The sequence below is a fragment of the Parus major genome, chromosome 26, assembly GCF_001522545.3.
Source record: "Parus major isolate Abel chromosome 26, Parus_major1.1, whole genome shotgun sequence".
NCBI classification, from domain to species: domain Eukaryota; kingdom Metazoa; phylum Chordata; class Aves; order Passeriformes; family Paridae; genus Parus; species Parus major.
The window spans coordinates 1,111,855-1,127,199 of record NC_031795.1 but is presented as its reverse complement, the minus strand read 5'-3'; the positions used below and the strand labels follow the sequence as shown (position 1 = coordinate 1,127,199).

The window sequence follows — 15,345 nt, the reverse complement described above, 5'->3', positions numbered from 1 at the left end:
GGGCGCCGTGCCATGTGGCCGTGCTGGCTGTGCCCGCAGGTGCCGCGCGCCATGGCCCCCCCCAAGGACATCATGACCAACTCCCACGCCAAGTCCATCCTCAACGCCATGAATGCCCTGCGTAAGAGCAACACGCTCTGCGACGTCACCCTCCGCGTGGAGCACAAGGACTTCCCGGCCCACCGCATCGTCCTGGCCGCCTGCAGCGACTACTTCTGCGCCATGTTCACCAGCGAGGTCGGTGCTGCCGCCGGCCCTGGGTGCTCCGTGGGTGGAGGAGGCAGGGCTGCCCAATGCTTGGGCTGTTCTCTGTTGAGCTGCTCAGCAGCTGGGCCAGGATTCCCCCGTGGGGGCTCAGGATCCCCTTGTGGTGATCCTGGAGTCCACTGGATACTCCCCGTGGTTGCTCAGGATGCCCCTGTTGTGCTTCTTGATCCCTTCATGGTGGCTGTGGGTGCCTCGGGAACCCCCATGGTGGCTCTGGATTTCTCTGTGGGCTCGAGGTCCAACCATGGTGGCCCCGGGTCTCTCTGAATCCCCCCCCCATGCTGGCCCTGGAGCCCTCTGGATTCTGTCCTGGTGGCCCTGGAGCTCTTCGAGCTGATTCTGTGTCCTCTTATGGTGGCCCCAGAGCCATTTATGGTGACCTAGTGGGGAGTTAAGAGGTTGTGGTAGGGGCTGTGGCCTTGATTCATGGTCTGCTGTGACCACCTTGTGCCCAGTGAGCTGCCAGGCTGAGCTGCCAAGCCAGAGAGTTCTGATACATTTCCTTATTTTTCTAGTGGTGATTTGTGGTTTCTGTGGTTCTGGGCATCTTTCCTGCCCTGGTGCCAAGCTGTGGGAGCTGTGCTGGGGAGTCTGGGCAACCCTTTCCGTGCAGGGGAGGGTGTTTGATGTGTGCTGTGGCCTCCCCTTGGCACTGGCTGAGAGCTGAGCTGTGCTGCTCTCCTGCCACGGGGGTGTCACTGGGGCTGGGGTGGCTCTGAGCGCCAGGTGCTGCACTCAGCACATCTCACCTGTGAGCACCTTGGCTCTCAGCCCTTCCTGTGAGACTTGCAGTACCTGTGTGCAGTTTCCCTGAGTCACTGACAGGCACTGCTTCAGCTACAGCTAGCACTCACTGTTAAACGTCAGATGCTTTGCCTGGCTTTGTCTTTATAAGTTTGAGTCAATCTTTGCAGCATTATCTTATGGAAGATGTTTTCCTTATCCTACCGCCTTCCCCATTAGCAGGGAGAAACACTGTTAAGTAGCTCACAGGTCCTAGAGCCCTCCCTGCTAGCCCAGGAGTCATTGCAGCAGACAATGATATTTTTCTTTGTTTTACCCAGGCATGAAGGCTGTGGCAGAGCTGTGTGCCCACTGCTGTCAGTGCTGTCGGGGCAGCAGGTGTCTCAGTTTTCACAGTCCTGTGCAAAGAAACCAAAATGATGCATGTGTGGCCTGACCACAGATTAATATCTTTTTTTTTGTCCATATCTTCATGAAATTTGTAAATTCATCAGGTTTGTGCTCTTTCTCTGCATAAAGGAAATGCAATTAAATGAAGAAAACACACAAAGCAAATTCAATCCCTGGAGGCTGAAGTTCTCTGTTTTCTAGTAGCTCTAGGTGCTCAGCAGTACAGCAGAGTATCTCTGCTTCTCTGGGTTTGCCTCCACAATCCTCTCAGTGCTTTTGACTTCTGGACTTTGTCTAGGCAGTGTGCAGAGATCCAATCACTCCCTGTGCTCCAGAACGTTCTTTGTGGCTGCTAACAAAGGCTGGGTGTTGGTGTGCTTTGGGTCTGAGCTGAGATGTCTCTCCTTGTTTTGTTACACTCACGTTAACTGTAATATCATAAATTCATTCAGACATGTAAATCTTCCTAGGAAATTAAAATTTTCCTGGGCAAACACCTGTGCTCAGTGGGCAGAATTGCTTGCTCTCTCATGCTTCCACACTGCCCCTGCTTTAATGTTTTTTTTTCTTTTGCTTAGTTTGTGTTTCTTCCAAACTTGCTTCTTTGTTATGGAAAGCCTGAAGTGACCACCCTGCCAAGGGGCACACAATTACAGAGTGTTTGTGGGAGAGCTTCCTTCCAGGAAGGGAAGCCTGAGAGTGCACTTGTTTCCTGTGTGTGTCAGCAACAAGTGTGTCGAGGCCTGTGATGGGACAGTGCTTGGACAATCTCCAGGCACTTGTGGGTGCAGAGTTTGGCCAGGCTGGGACGCCAGGGAGCTTAGATTGTGTGTGGTGTCATGGACTGACACACCCTGCCAGGGCTTCTTTGGCACTCCATTGCTTTCCTCCTGGGGAAATGGGACCTGCTTGGCTTCTCTGATGCACCAGGTTGGACTGCACGAGGCTTTGCTCAGAATTGATCTTGGGGTTATGCCATGGCATTCCTAGCCTTTTATCCTGGGCTTATGCCACAGTATTCCTGGTGTCACATCTGTGCATGGCCAGACTGACACTGAGACTGTCAGCAGATACTGTTGTCATAAAAAAAACTGCCTTTGCCTCTCTGTGTCTCAAGTTTCCTTCCTCCTCTCACTTCTGATTTTTAACATTTTAAAACATTCTCAATCTAGTTTAGTATTAATTTCTTCCCATTTTCTGTTCCTGTTTTACGGAATGAGGAGAAGCCACTGATCACCTGATGAACCCCAGGCTTTTTACAACATTTTGCCCCTGTGCTGAGTGGTGCAGGAAAACTGAAGCACCATCAGTTTTACCTACAGGGTTGTTCCTCATAGTGAAAATTGCAGAACAGTTTTATTTCCCCTGGATCTTGGTTGAGCACTGGTATTTGTCTTTGTTTGGCCAAGTTAACATAACTTGGGATCTTTTAAGAGCTGATCACTGGCTCCACCTCAGAAAGAAACAGTTCTGTCTTCTCTTGAAGGCTATGTTCTAGGAATTGAAGGGTTCTTTCCCCCCAGAACAGAGAAATACTATTCTGAAAGAAAACAACTGGTGTTTCCTGGTTCTTACATGGTCAACTTCCCTGCACAGTAATTGCTCTCCAGGGTATAGCACATTAGCACTGTCATGCCAGCATTTCTCTTCCCCTGTGAGAAGAAATTGGGGTTTATTCGAGTGTACTTTTGTGTATCTGCATTAGTAAAGACAAAAACAAGAAGTAGCCTTGGGCAAGAAAGGAGTTGCAAAATTTTAGACCCATTCTCCTGCATAATTGTTGTGGTTTAGCCCCAGGCAGCAGCCAAGCCCCTCAGAGCCCTGTCTTGCTCCCCCACCAGCAGGATCAGGGAGAGAGTCAGAAGGGTAAAAGGGAAAATTTGTGGGTTGAGATAAAAACAGTTTAATATGGAAAGCAAAAGCCACACATGCAAACAAAGCAAAACCAGGAATTCACTCCATTTCCCATGGACAGGCAGGTGTTCAGCCATCCCACAGAGAGCAGGGTTCCATGGCACATAACAGTGACTTGAGAAGACAAACACCATCACTCCAAACATCCCTCCCCCTCCTTCCTTCTGCCCCCCACTTTACATCCTGAGGGTGATGTGGTATGGTCTGGAACATGCCTTTGATCACTTTGGGTCATCTGTCCCTGCTGTGTCTCCTCCCAGCTTCCCGTGCTCCCCCAGCCCCCTCGCCAGCCTGGCACTGTGAAAAGCAGAAAAGGCCTTGGCTGTGTGTGACCACTGCTCAGCAATAACAAAAACATCTCCATTATCATCCCTACATTCAGCACAAATCCAAAATACAGCCCCGTGCCAGCCGCTGGGAAGGAAATTAACTCTGCCCCAGCTAAACCCAGCTCAGTGATTATGGATGGAATGGAAAAAGCAACATTGTGTTTCTCAAAAGAGCTGTAACCTGCAGCCCCTGCCTTAAGGCTTTCAGCACCTTGGACATCTTGAGGTAAAACTCCTGAGGCCTCAAAGTGACTCTCCTTAGTTGTTTTCCTGGATGCTGCAGTTGATTTTGGGATCTATACTGCTGCACACTTCATATGATGTTAGAAATGTGCTTGTATAAGGGTGTATCAATCCCTGGCTACTTTACTTCCTTCAGGGAGAGTGAGCAGAGCTCTGATATTAAACAAAAAAGTGGGAAACCGATCTGAAATTCTGACAGCAGAGATTCTGTGTGATACCACAGAACAACCTCAAAAGTGAGCAGTGAACACCTTGGAGAGGACAGCTGCCTGGCCTGCGTGTTGGTTGGCATTCTGTGAGCATCACCTTGCATTCTGAGTCCAAGTATGTGGCTGCATGGATGAACAAGAGTCAGTCTGTGCCCCAGCAGCCCAGCCCTGAGCACTGCAGGCAGTTCTCTAATGCTGCACACACAGGCTGGAGCTCAGCTCAGCGTCTTCATGAGTCTGAAAGGCTGAGAAGAATTAGGATTCTTGAGTCTGGACAAGGTTCTGGGGTGGCCTTCCAGTACCTGAAGGGAACCAAGCAGAAAGATGTTGAGAGACTGTTTTCATTGGGATTACAGGAGAAGGGGGAATGGCTTCAAACTGACAGAGAGTGTCCACAGGAGGTCCCTTCCAACCAAGACCATTCCATGATTCTGTGTTCAGAACCAAGTTGTCTGTATTCTGTCACTGAGATCCTTCTCTAAGGTATGATGTTAGGATCCCAATTCTGCATCACACACATCAGGTGAAGTTACATGAAATCCTTCCTTCCTTCTAGGCATTCTTAGCATGTGAGTAAACTGAGCAAAATAACAACTGAGTAGTGGAGTGTAGCAGAAATACAAGGGAAGCAGGAAGTAATCATCTCTATGATATGGTTGTCCTCATGCTTTATGTTGTGGTCAGCAATATAAAGAGAGTATGTGTGTGGCTGGTTGATTGTGGGTCAGGAGCTTCTTTATCAGCTCCAGGCTGATAATGTGAAGAACTGATGCTTACAGCTATCAGGAGGTCAATAGAAGTTTGTAACATCTTTGATCCTAAATGTGTATGGTTTATGTCTGCATTTGCTCATTGGAATCATCTGTATGTCTTGTCTGATCAGTTCTGAACTTTGGTAGCATCTGTGTCCTTTGTGGTACAAACAGCTTAGTCTTGTTTCAGGAATGTTTTGTCTGGCCCAAGGCAGGAACTGGTTTTAGCTTCTGAATGCAATGCCTGGTCTGTCACACAGCAGGTCAGACAAGGTAATTTGCTGCTCCTTCCTGACTTTGGAAGCCATAAAGTTTGTTCACTGAGTCAACAGATTTGAAATGCCTCTTGCCTCAAATTCCTTTGAGGGTCACCATTACTGCAAATGTATCTCTGCATCATAGGCAGGGTTCAGTCCCAGCAGACATCTCTGCTGTGTCATGGAGTGCCTCTGCAGGAGTAGCTTCCACTGCTCTTATTTTCTGTATTCTGTATCACCTTTTCCCCAGCTGTAGCAGATATGAAGTTCAGTGATGGTGTTTTGGCCATACTTTCTGCTCCCTGAGCCTCTGCCCAACTGGCTGTACCCACTTTGGGCTCATTTTTGGAAGGAGAAGCCATGGGATTTCATCTGCATTGTGCTTGCACTGGTGCTGACTATTCCAGAAGTCAGGGGCTGGTTTTGTAGCATGCCACAGGAAGATTATTATCTCTTGAGGTGCAGCCATGCTGCTGAGCTGGCAGCAATGTGCAGGGTGTGATTGGTGAGCCCACCAGCCAGTCCACTGGTCAGGAATCATTGAGTGCTCTGCCAGCAGCTCTGTGCTGGAGGCACTGAACCATAAAACTGATGCTTTGTGAAATGTAATCTGTTTTGTGCAAATTTGATGGATTCACAGTATTTGCTATTCCCAAAGATTGACCACTGAGAGGATAATGTTCCTTGGAAAAAAATAATTATTCCAAAATTAATCATAGAGGTGATAAAATAGTCAGAGGACAAAGTCTGGATTGTGTAAGTAAGTGCCATCATTGCACAAACTGTCATTTTACTTAATTTCATTTTAGGAATGAAATTCACCATAAGCTTGAAGAATGAATCAGGAAACTGACAGGTTGAGAAAGCTTTTTCTTTGGTTTGGTTTTAAAGGGGAGTGGTGAAGATGTCCAGGTGCTGGAAAGGAAAATTACTTGTCAGTAGAATTGACTTGTTCAGGTTTAGGGTTGGACACGCCCAGCTCAGGCAGAAGGATGTCCTCCTAGTAGGGGGCACAGAGATGCCAGATTTCTGGGCCACAGAGACACTTGGCAAAACTCTCAAAATAAGGAAGAAATTGATAAAGTCACCTCAGCAGCTGTGCTGAATTCAGCTCTGAATGGGTAGAAGGTAATTCCAACAGGGGCATGTCATAACCACTGACTCACAGCCACTGACTCCAGAAGTCCCCTGACCCAGAGGAAGAGAAGGACTGAGCATGGGACTAATCAGCCTAAGAAGCAAGGAAATCGTTAACCAGTAGGAGATAGAAGGCTAATCAATAAGAGAACTAGGTATCTTGTGCCAATAAACATTAATACCTTTGTTTGCTACAATGTATAAATAGTAAACAGTTTTGCCAGTCATGTGCTGGCTTTGGGGATTGGCCTCCAGCCCCTCTTTCTGTGCTGAACTGAAATGAATCAAATTCCTGCACTCTGGGTGTGGATTGGCCTCTTTCACACTGTGTTAAAGGACCAACACTCAGGTGGGGACTCCATGGGAGCTGCAGCGTGTCACACACATCCAGCTCATGGAGGAATTCCCTTGGAGTAAAGCTGGAGTACTGATGGAGGAGTTTAGTTGTCTTGCACAGGTGACATGTATTCTCTGCTGACTCAGATCTCAGCTCACAGGTTTTACTGTACAGTGTGACTGTCCTTTTGATCCATAAAGAACTTTATCACTTACTCATTCTGTAAGTGAATTCTGTAGGGAAATTCCCTCCTTCCTTATATCTTTTCAGTGAGCACCAGAATAGAAAGCAAGACCTATGTTGAATTCTCTGACAGATCTTATTTTCAAACCTGCTGAGTGTTGTGGGCTTTCTGATTACATTAATGAAAAATAAAGCTGTGTCTCCCTTTTTATTTACAGCTCTCAGAGAAAGATAAACCCTGTGTGGATATCCAGGGCCTGACAGCCTCCACCATGGAAATCCTGCTGGACTTTGTATATACAGAAACTGTGCATGTGACAGTAGAAAACGTCCAAGAATTGCTGCCAGCAGCATGTCTGCTTCAGCTGAAAGGTAATTCAAGGATTAGCACAAATTGCATCATTGCTGCTATTTAGAGATTTGGTTTGTTTGACCCTATGTGCATGGAAGAGAGATGGGCAGAGGAATAATATTTATAAGTAGTTACATCAAACATCGCTTTTCTTGTGTGCTGTGGTAGATGTAGAGTACCTCATTGGTAGCGGAACAGATTTGGGTGCAAAATAAAATGGTAAAACAGGTTCCATTCTTTGGGTTACTGTACTTCTGCAGGAATATTCCCAAGAGGAATTGTGAGTTGTGTAGCACATAAATGTTACAGCTCAGTTACATTATTATAATAAGCAATCCTGGATGTCATTTGAGCTGCCATCACAGTATGTCTGGGTCAGTAACAGACTGGTTGTTGTCATTGTACATGCACCTGTGGAGCTAGCCTGGACAATTACCCCAAATCCCAGACAACTTACCCAAAAGTTATCATAGACCTAGAAATCTGGTGCTATATCCACTAGCAGACACATTAGTGGTTTATAATCCATGCAGCTGATTACAGCTCACATTGGAGTCTTCCTACTATCCAATTGATGTAATTTTTTCACTGGAATAGAACAGCCAGAGCTCAAACCAGCCCAAAACGTGGTCTGGCTGCTCCAAGTGTCTTCACAGTCCCCAAAGCAATACATGCATGTGTGTGTTTCTGTAATACTTGTTATCTGAATTGGATTTTTCTTATTACTTAGAACTTTCTTTCTTGAAGCCCTTGCCAAAGCAGTGGATTGATAGTAAGCATGCAGTGCTCATTCACCCCTCCAATTTTCCATAGGTGTGAAACAAGCTTGCTGTGAGTTTCTAGAAAGCCAGCTGGATCCATCAAATTGTTTGGGCATTCGGGATTTTGCTGAGACACACAATTGTGTGGATCTAATGCAAGCTGCAGAGGTCTTCAGCCAGAAACATTTTCCAGAGGTGGTTCAGCATGAAGAGTTTATCCTCTTAAATCAAGAAGAGGTTGAAAAGCTCATCAAGTGTGATGAAATTCAGGTAAAACCTGAAAAGTACCATTACTATGCAAAGCATTGAAGTAAAACATTGAAACCAGTCAGTAATTAGTCCATACTCCTGGCGTGGACTCCTCACACCCTTCCTGAACTTGAAGTTTAATTTTCAAGAACCGTCTATTTTTATTTTTGCTAGCTTGTAATTTTATCAATACCATGTAACTTCTCTAAGAATTTGTTGTCACACAAGTGTTTCTTGCAAGTCAATGACAGTGAGTTAGTTCCCTTTGCAGTTATTGGCCCTTCATTCCCTCCTTTTTCTGGAGAGGATAAATTGTCTCAATGGCTGCATTTCAGAAATAGCCCCAAGCTTTAAATTCTGTTTGCCTGCTGATCAGCAGCACAAGGAACCCTGGGATGGTGCAGGGTGGTGTGACCCTGCAGGAGGTTGCAGGGAGATTTAGTTCCCTGAAGGTCAGCTTCTGGAGGATGTGCTATGTGACTGGAACATGTCAAATACATTTTTACAGCTTTTGTATGAATAAGTTGAACATTCCCTGGTAATGAGGAGAGAGCTTGATTATCTGTTGAGGTGGATTTTGTCAAGAGCTGATGTTCACTGCAGTTGAAAGGCTTGAAGCAACCACTGCTCAGAGGTCAGGGGAACAGGAATGCTTGGAAGTAAACCAGTGTATGGAATATCTTTGGTGGGATTCTTGAAAAGCCAGTACAGGAGTAGCCAGAGGATAATTGTTGATGTATTCTTTGAAAGTGCTCTTCAGCCATGCCAAGATCCCCTTGTTAATGAGGCTGCTTGAGAAAGAGCATGTGAGCCAGTGGTGAAGGAGCTGGCTCCAGCTGGGATCTGCAGAGGAGAAGGCTGTGTTTGGTGTTTGACAGGCTGAAGTTTTGTGCTGTGAGGGGCTGAGCTCCTGTGGGTTGTGATGATACTGAGAGCAGCTTCTGGGCTGGGAGGAAAATAATGAGGAGCTTCAGAATGACCCAGCCAAGCTTCTTGGATAATCTGCTTGGGAAAAGTGACATTTCTTGTGGATTGGAAGGGCTGGCTCAGATCTTGCAGCAGACAGTTTGTTGGGCATGCACTGTTGTACCTTAAGGATATGTGGTAGAGTATGTAAATAGATCAAAGGAGGGGATTCTCACCCTCTTCTCTGTCCTTGTGAGACCTCACCTGGAGTGTTGTGTTCAGATCTGGGGTTCTCAGCACAAGAAACATGTGGACCTGTTAGAAAAGGTCCAGAGGAGGCCATGGAGATGCTCTGAGGGCTGGAGCCCCTCTGCTCTGGAGCCAGGCTGGGAGAGCTGGGGGTGTTCACCTGGAGAAGACACAGCTCCAGGGAGAGCTTATAAAGGGGCTTATAAAAAAGAGGAACAGTGACTTTTTAAGTGAGCAGAGAGTGATAGGACAAGGGGTAACAGTTTTAAATAGAAGATATTTAGACTTGATGTTGGGAAGGAATTCCTCCCTGTGAGGGTGGGGAGGCCCTGGCACAGGTTGCCCAGAGCAGCTGTGGCTGCCCCATCCCTGGAAGTGTCCAAGGCCAGGCTGGATGGGGCTTGGAGCAGCCTGGGATGGTGGAAGGTGTCCTGCCCATGGCAGGGGGTGGAATAGGATGGGCTTTAAAGTCCCTTCCAACCCAAACCAGCCTGGGATGAGGAGCAGATCTCTCTCCTCCTGTGCCAGCACAGAGGTGCTGTGTGGAATCAAGAGCATGGTGAGGGAACACCCTCAGAAAATCTCTGGGCTGCTCAAGAAGTGCAATGACAGGTCCCCTCTGTGATCCTGCACTTAGTGTTACTCATCATTTATCAGAAAACATAAATGATCTAATGAACAGTAAAACTGTTAAATATATCTGAGGACATACAGTTCAGGAGGGAATAAATCAACACAGGATTATTGGATTTAAAGAGGAGGTGGGGAAATTGGAAACAATACAGTAGTCTGCTCTCCTTTTGTGAGCTCTAATTGTCCTTTCCCTGTAATTCCAAGAAAAAGAGGCCATTCCAAATTACATTGTAACAAATATAAAACAATGGCATAGAAGAATGCTTTACATAATTAACCTCTATGGCTCTCTGCTTCAAAACATTCTGCCTGACAGCTTCAAACTGGACTTCAAAGGGGACCAGTCATAGGCTGGTGGGAAAGCTCAGTCCTTTCATCACAGGCTCTTATTTTATCTTCATATTTAGTCTCAGTTAACAGACTTTGTGATAATAAATTCACGTCTGATTTCCTTTTACATTGGATGATCTGATAGATGTGCAAAAAGAAAACAAACTCTAAGTAATATATAATAGAGATTTTTACCATTCTTTTGCTTTTGGTAATAGGAGGTGTCCCAAAGCACCTGTGGTTCTCTAACAGTATCAAATTTGGATGGTTTAGTCAGTGTAATCTCCCAGAAGTGGTGTAAGCACCAACATGTCCTAAATGAAGACAGAAATAAACTAGTGATAAAATCAAATAAACAGTAGAAATAAACAGTAACGTTCATGCCCTGGGATTCTCCACTCTGAAATCCTTTGTGGTTTTTAAAAGGTGGATTGAAATAAAAAGATACCTTAAATGTACCTGCTCTGGCTGGAGTGTCTGAGGAGCAGTGTGTGGGCACAGGGCTGCCAGGGCCTAAGCAGTTTGCTGTGCAAAGGAAACAGAAGGATTCAGATCATCTCTTTGATAGCACTTGGAATTTTGCAGGATCACAGCTCCTGCTCCAGAGAGCTGGGGGAGCTCTCCTCTGAGTTCCCACTGCTCAGTGGATGGTGCTCTCAGCTCCAGGCTCTGCTCCACAACCTAACACTGCTCTGGGGCTTGGACTGCCCATTGTTGATCTCAGCTGCAGGGGAAAAAGCAAACGCAGGTTTAAGGAAAAGAAAGTGAGGGATTCAGTGTGGTTCTGGGGATTTCCCTGAGACACACGTAGCTGACGTGTCCTGCTCCCTTGCTCGTGTGAAGCAGTGCAACAGCCTGGGCATTGTGTGCTCTGTGGCAGCAGCTGCAGTGTCAGGCTGTCAGGTGATCAGGATGTGGCTCCTGTTGCAGGTGGACTCGGAGGAGCCGGTGTTCGAGGCCGTGATAAACTGGGTGAAACACTCCAAGAAGGAGCGAGAGGCGTCGCTGCCGGAGCTGCTGCAGTACGTGCGGATGCCGCTGCTCACCCCGCGCTACATCACGGACGTCATCGACACCGAGGTACGGCGCTCCCTGCCTGCTCCTGCCGGGCTCTGCTGGCCTGCAGAGCTCAGAGCTCTTTCTCTGCTGCCACTGTTTGATGGTGACACCGTGGAGCTGTTCCTGCTCAGCTGCAGTGCTGCTGTCACACTCAGCAGTGTTTGCTGTGCCAGCAGTCACAGCATCCCGCTCTGCAGCCGCAGGGTGCCCTCTCCAGCTGTCTCTGCACAAATCCACAGCACCTTTCTGTTGTCATCTCTCACAGTCTCCAACAAGTGCTTTCTGCCTTCATTCCTAAGCACTGGCAGGTCCCCTTCCCCAGGCTGAAGATTGCTGGCATGGACCTCAGGGAGGTCATGGCTCCTCAGAAGGTGCAGAAGGCCAGCAAGTGCTCAAGTGAGAAAGACAGCAGCTGTGTGGGTCCAGGACCAACACACAGCCAAGAGCCATGGCTTACACTGCTGCTTTTTGTTCTGGGATGCTGCAGAGCCAACCCAAAATGGGGGTGATGTAAAGAGACAATTAAGCTTTTCAGGGCAAGTTTTAATTCCAGACAGGAAGTGATGCTGACCCCAGGCAAGATTTCAAAAGGAGGCCCAGAGAAGGTCAAACCAGCCTTCAGGTTAGATGGTGATAGGATGAACTCAAGGATTATTATCCCTTGTCACTTGGTGCTGAATAGTGAATGACAGTCATTTCTCTAGGTCAGGAAAAGGCTGGTTTAGCAACAGTCATCTCAGATGTGATAGATTATGGATTTTACTAAATCACGACAACCTAATGGTTGTGTTAGGTTGTGCCAGAGCTAAAGGGTGTTCAGTCAGATTGTCATGGTCCACTTCAAACTGAAATTGAAGCTAATGGAAAAGGGACTGGTACCAAAACAAATAGATCTGTTCCAAATCCAGCCCGAGACAGAGTGTGTACAGCCCTCAGCTCTCAGCCTGAATGTGCAGGGTGACCTGTCCAGTCTGGCAGTGCCACACACTGGTGGCACATCCTCAGCTTGGGGCAGCGTGGAGAGCAGTGTTGGCTCCATGTGGCTGCCTCACACAAACACCAGGAACCTGCAGAATCTGAACAAAATCTGAGCTTTCTGAAGCAACATGTACACCCAACACCCAAGGGGAAATGACTGCTGAGCTGAAGGGAAGTTGCTCCAGGCCCTCAGCTAGAGAAGGGAATTACACAGCACTTGGAAGGAGACAAGGCTGTCCTTGGGTGCCCTTCAATCTTCAACAAGACCTCAGTGCTCCTGTTGCCTCTTCACAGCTCCATGTCCCGTGGGCACAGTGATCAGGGCAGTAAATCAGCTGAATAGTTTAACTGTGCTGTGCACCCCATCTCTTCTCCAATGGCAGGTACAGGACAAGTTATGTGTGCTTTCACTGCCAGTTCCCCTTCCTAGTCATACTTCTACTGGCTTAAATGGAGCAGAAGTGGCTTTTCCTTAGTGTTCCAATGCAGCCATTTTCCTTAAGGAGCCTTCAGTGCCAGACTCTGAGGATGGAGCTGTATCTTCTTAGCTGCAGTCTGGTCTTCAGTTGCCTTTGCACTTCCCTGCGTGCCGTGTCTCCACCAGGACCTGCACACAAGTCCTTTTCATGCTGTCTGAGCTGATGAGAGTTGGCTTTAGGACAGTTCTTCTGAGGTTTCTTAAAATACATTTCATGTACCAGTGAGTCATGTTTCTCCCCAGCCTTTCATACGCTGCAGCCTGCAGTGCAGAGACCTCGTAGACGAAGCCAAGAAATTCCACCTTCGGCCCGAGCTGCGGAGCCAGATGCAAGGACCCAGGACACGAGCACGTCTGGGTGAGCAGCAGGGGAAGGGACCCTGAGAGGGGCCAGGGCACTGGCAGGTGTGTCAGACACATTGTCTAGTGCCTTGTGATTGTGTTGATGTTCCTAACAGCAGTAACTCGTCATCCCAAGTCCCCAGTGGGACAGAGAAGGGACTGGAGCAAAGGACAGAGGTGCCTCTTCTACAGAGCACAATTGTTTAGTGCCAGTGTGGGGAGTAGCTGATGGCCCTTAAACCCAGACCCCTGCTGTGGCCTTATAACCAGTTTCCTGAGTTGCTGGTGCCTGCAGATAGTTTTGTCCCAGCATGCAGCTGTGAAAGAACTGTTGGAAGAGTTTCTTCCTATCTCAAGAGGCAGGTATCAGAGTCCAAAACTGAGCTGTGAGGTGAGTAACAGCTGCCTTACAGTGACAGCAAGTTTCCACAGCAAACAGAACAGGGGAAGGTGCAAGGAGGGAGATGGGGATATCCCTCTTACCCTTTAGAGGTGTGGGTTTTTTTCTCCCTAGCCTTGTTAAGGTAAATAAATGATGATATCTTCCTTTATTTCAGTAACTCCTACCAAACACTGTCACTGAATTGTTCAGAAAATGTTTGTCTTAGGGCCATGAACATGCAAGAGCAACATAAATGTAGGAATGTCCTACAGAAGAAGGAAAAGTATTTTACTGGCTGCTTCTGTCAGACTGACTGTGCTGTGCCTGTGTCCTGGTGCACTCCCAGGGCACTGCCATCAATGCCAGCATGGACCCTGCAAGGAATCCTGCCTGTGTGTTCTCCAGTGCTACTGCAGGTGTGGAGAGAGACCCCAAAATCCCTTTCTGACCTGTTTTAGGGGACAGAAAGCAGTTTAACCTCAAAAGGAGGAGGACAGATTAGGTTTGTCAGGGACATACTGATCAGACTTTTCTGGCCTGAAAGGAATGTTGTTATGCTGTTCCTGCATAGTCCAGGCCTCAGCACATTTTGTGGGAATTCCTATGCCAGTTTCAAAGACCTGCACTTCAGCTCAGCCTGTCCCTGATATCAGACTTCCAGTATCTAAAGGGATCCAACAAGGAGCCAGAAAGGGACTCTTCATCAGAAACTGCAGCAGTGGGACAGTGGGGAATGGTTTCACATTGAAAGAAGGGAAATCTAGGGAAGAAATTTTCCCCTGAGAGGATGGTGAGGCCCTGGCACAGGGTGCCCAGAGAAGCTGTGGCTGCCCCATCCCTGCGAGTGTCCAAGGCCAGGCTGGATGGTGTTGCACTATATTGGGACTCTCTTGAACAGGAGAGCAAGGTTTATTACCCCAGATCTTTTACAGACAGATAAAGCACCTGCAAGGCTGTTTTCTATCTCTAAGGATTGTTTTGATTCCTCCTTATGTTTTCCCAGGCCGCTTTCTCAGGCCAGCCTGAGAAAGTTATGTGGTCTGCTTTTCCATGGACACTGTGCTCCTGCTTTCTACTTGCATTTAGCATCCATAGGATGGGGCTTGGAGCAGCCTGGGCTAGTGGAATGTGTCCCTGAACATGGCAGGGAGTGGCTGGCTTTCTCATGGCATGAACTTTCAAGTCCTTTCCAACACAAACCATTTTGTGATTTTATGATTTTTAGAAAAACATATTTCATTTTATTAATTGAAATACTTTACCTGATTAAAAAGACATTAAAAAACTGTTTTGTTATCTAATTGTACAGGTTAAAACTTCACATTATTGCTGAGGTTCATCCTTTGGATTCAGCCCTAGCTGCTTTAATTGATTCCATACCATCTGATATCAGCAATGTGTCACAAACTGTGGTCAAGGCATGTGTTAACTTTGCATGGGAGGAACTGAAGTGATTGCACTTTTAGTTGTCTTACTGGAAAGGAGGCTTTCCAAGATGTTGAAGCTCTTGTGAATCCTTCCCAGTTATTTTTTATATTATTCTTCATCTGAGGTGGCAGCTTTTCTGCTTTGTGACAGACAAAATCTTGTTAAATGTTTGTTGCTTGGTGTTTGGTCCTTGTGCAATGAAAGGCTGGACAGCCCTAAATTCTAGTGCTAAACTCCCTGTTCCAGAAAGGGCCCAAGGAATCAAGGGGATGCTGAGGTGTTCTAAACCTAAATTCTAGTGATAAACTCCCTGTTCCAGAAAGGGCCCAAGGAATCAAGGAGATGCTGAGGTATTCTAAACCTAAATTCTAGTGATAAACTCCCTGTTCCAGAAAAGGCCCAAGGAATCAAGGGGATGCTGAGGTGTTCTAAACCT

General features: G+C 47.1%; 1 protein-coding gene across 3 annotated transcripts in view; it reads left to right on the top strand.

The window, feature by feature from the left end:
- The window catches only part of KLHL12 (kelch like family member 12), a 25,829-nt gene that overhangs the window by 338 nt on the left and 10,146 nt on the right, over nt 1–15,345 (top strand). For all 3 annotated transcript variants that reach the window (XR_001525072.1, XM_015650877.1, XM_019009020.1), the window contains exons 2-6: nt 40–237; nt 6,981–7,134; nt 7,928–8,145; nt 11,173–11,322; nt 13,001–13,115. Coding sequence is in view for 2 of the 3 variants with exons in the window: in XM_015650877.1 (XP_015506363.1) it covers nt 40–237; nt 6,981–7,134; nt 7,928–8,145; nt 11,173–11,322; nt 13,001–13,115 (835 nt within the window). In the remaining variant the exon portion in view is untranslated. The remainder of the gene's footprint in view (nt 1–39; nt 238–6,980; nt 7,135–7,927; nt 8,146–11,172; nt 11,323–13,000; nt 13,116–15,345) is intronic.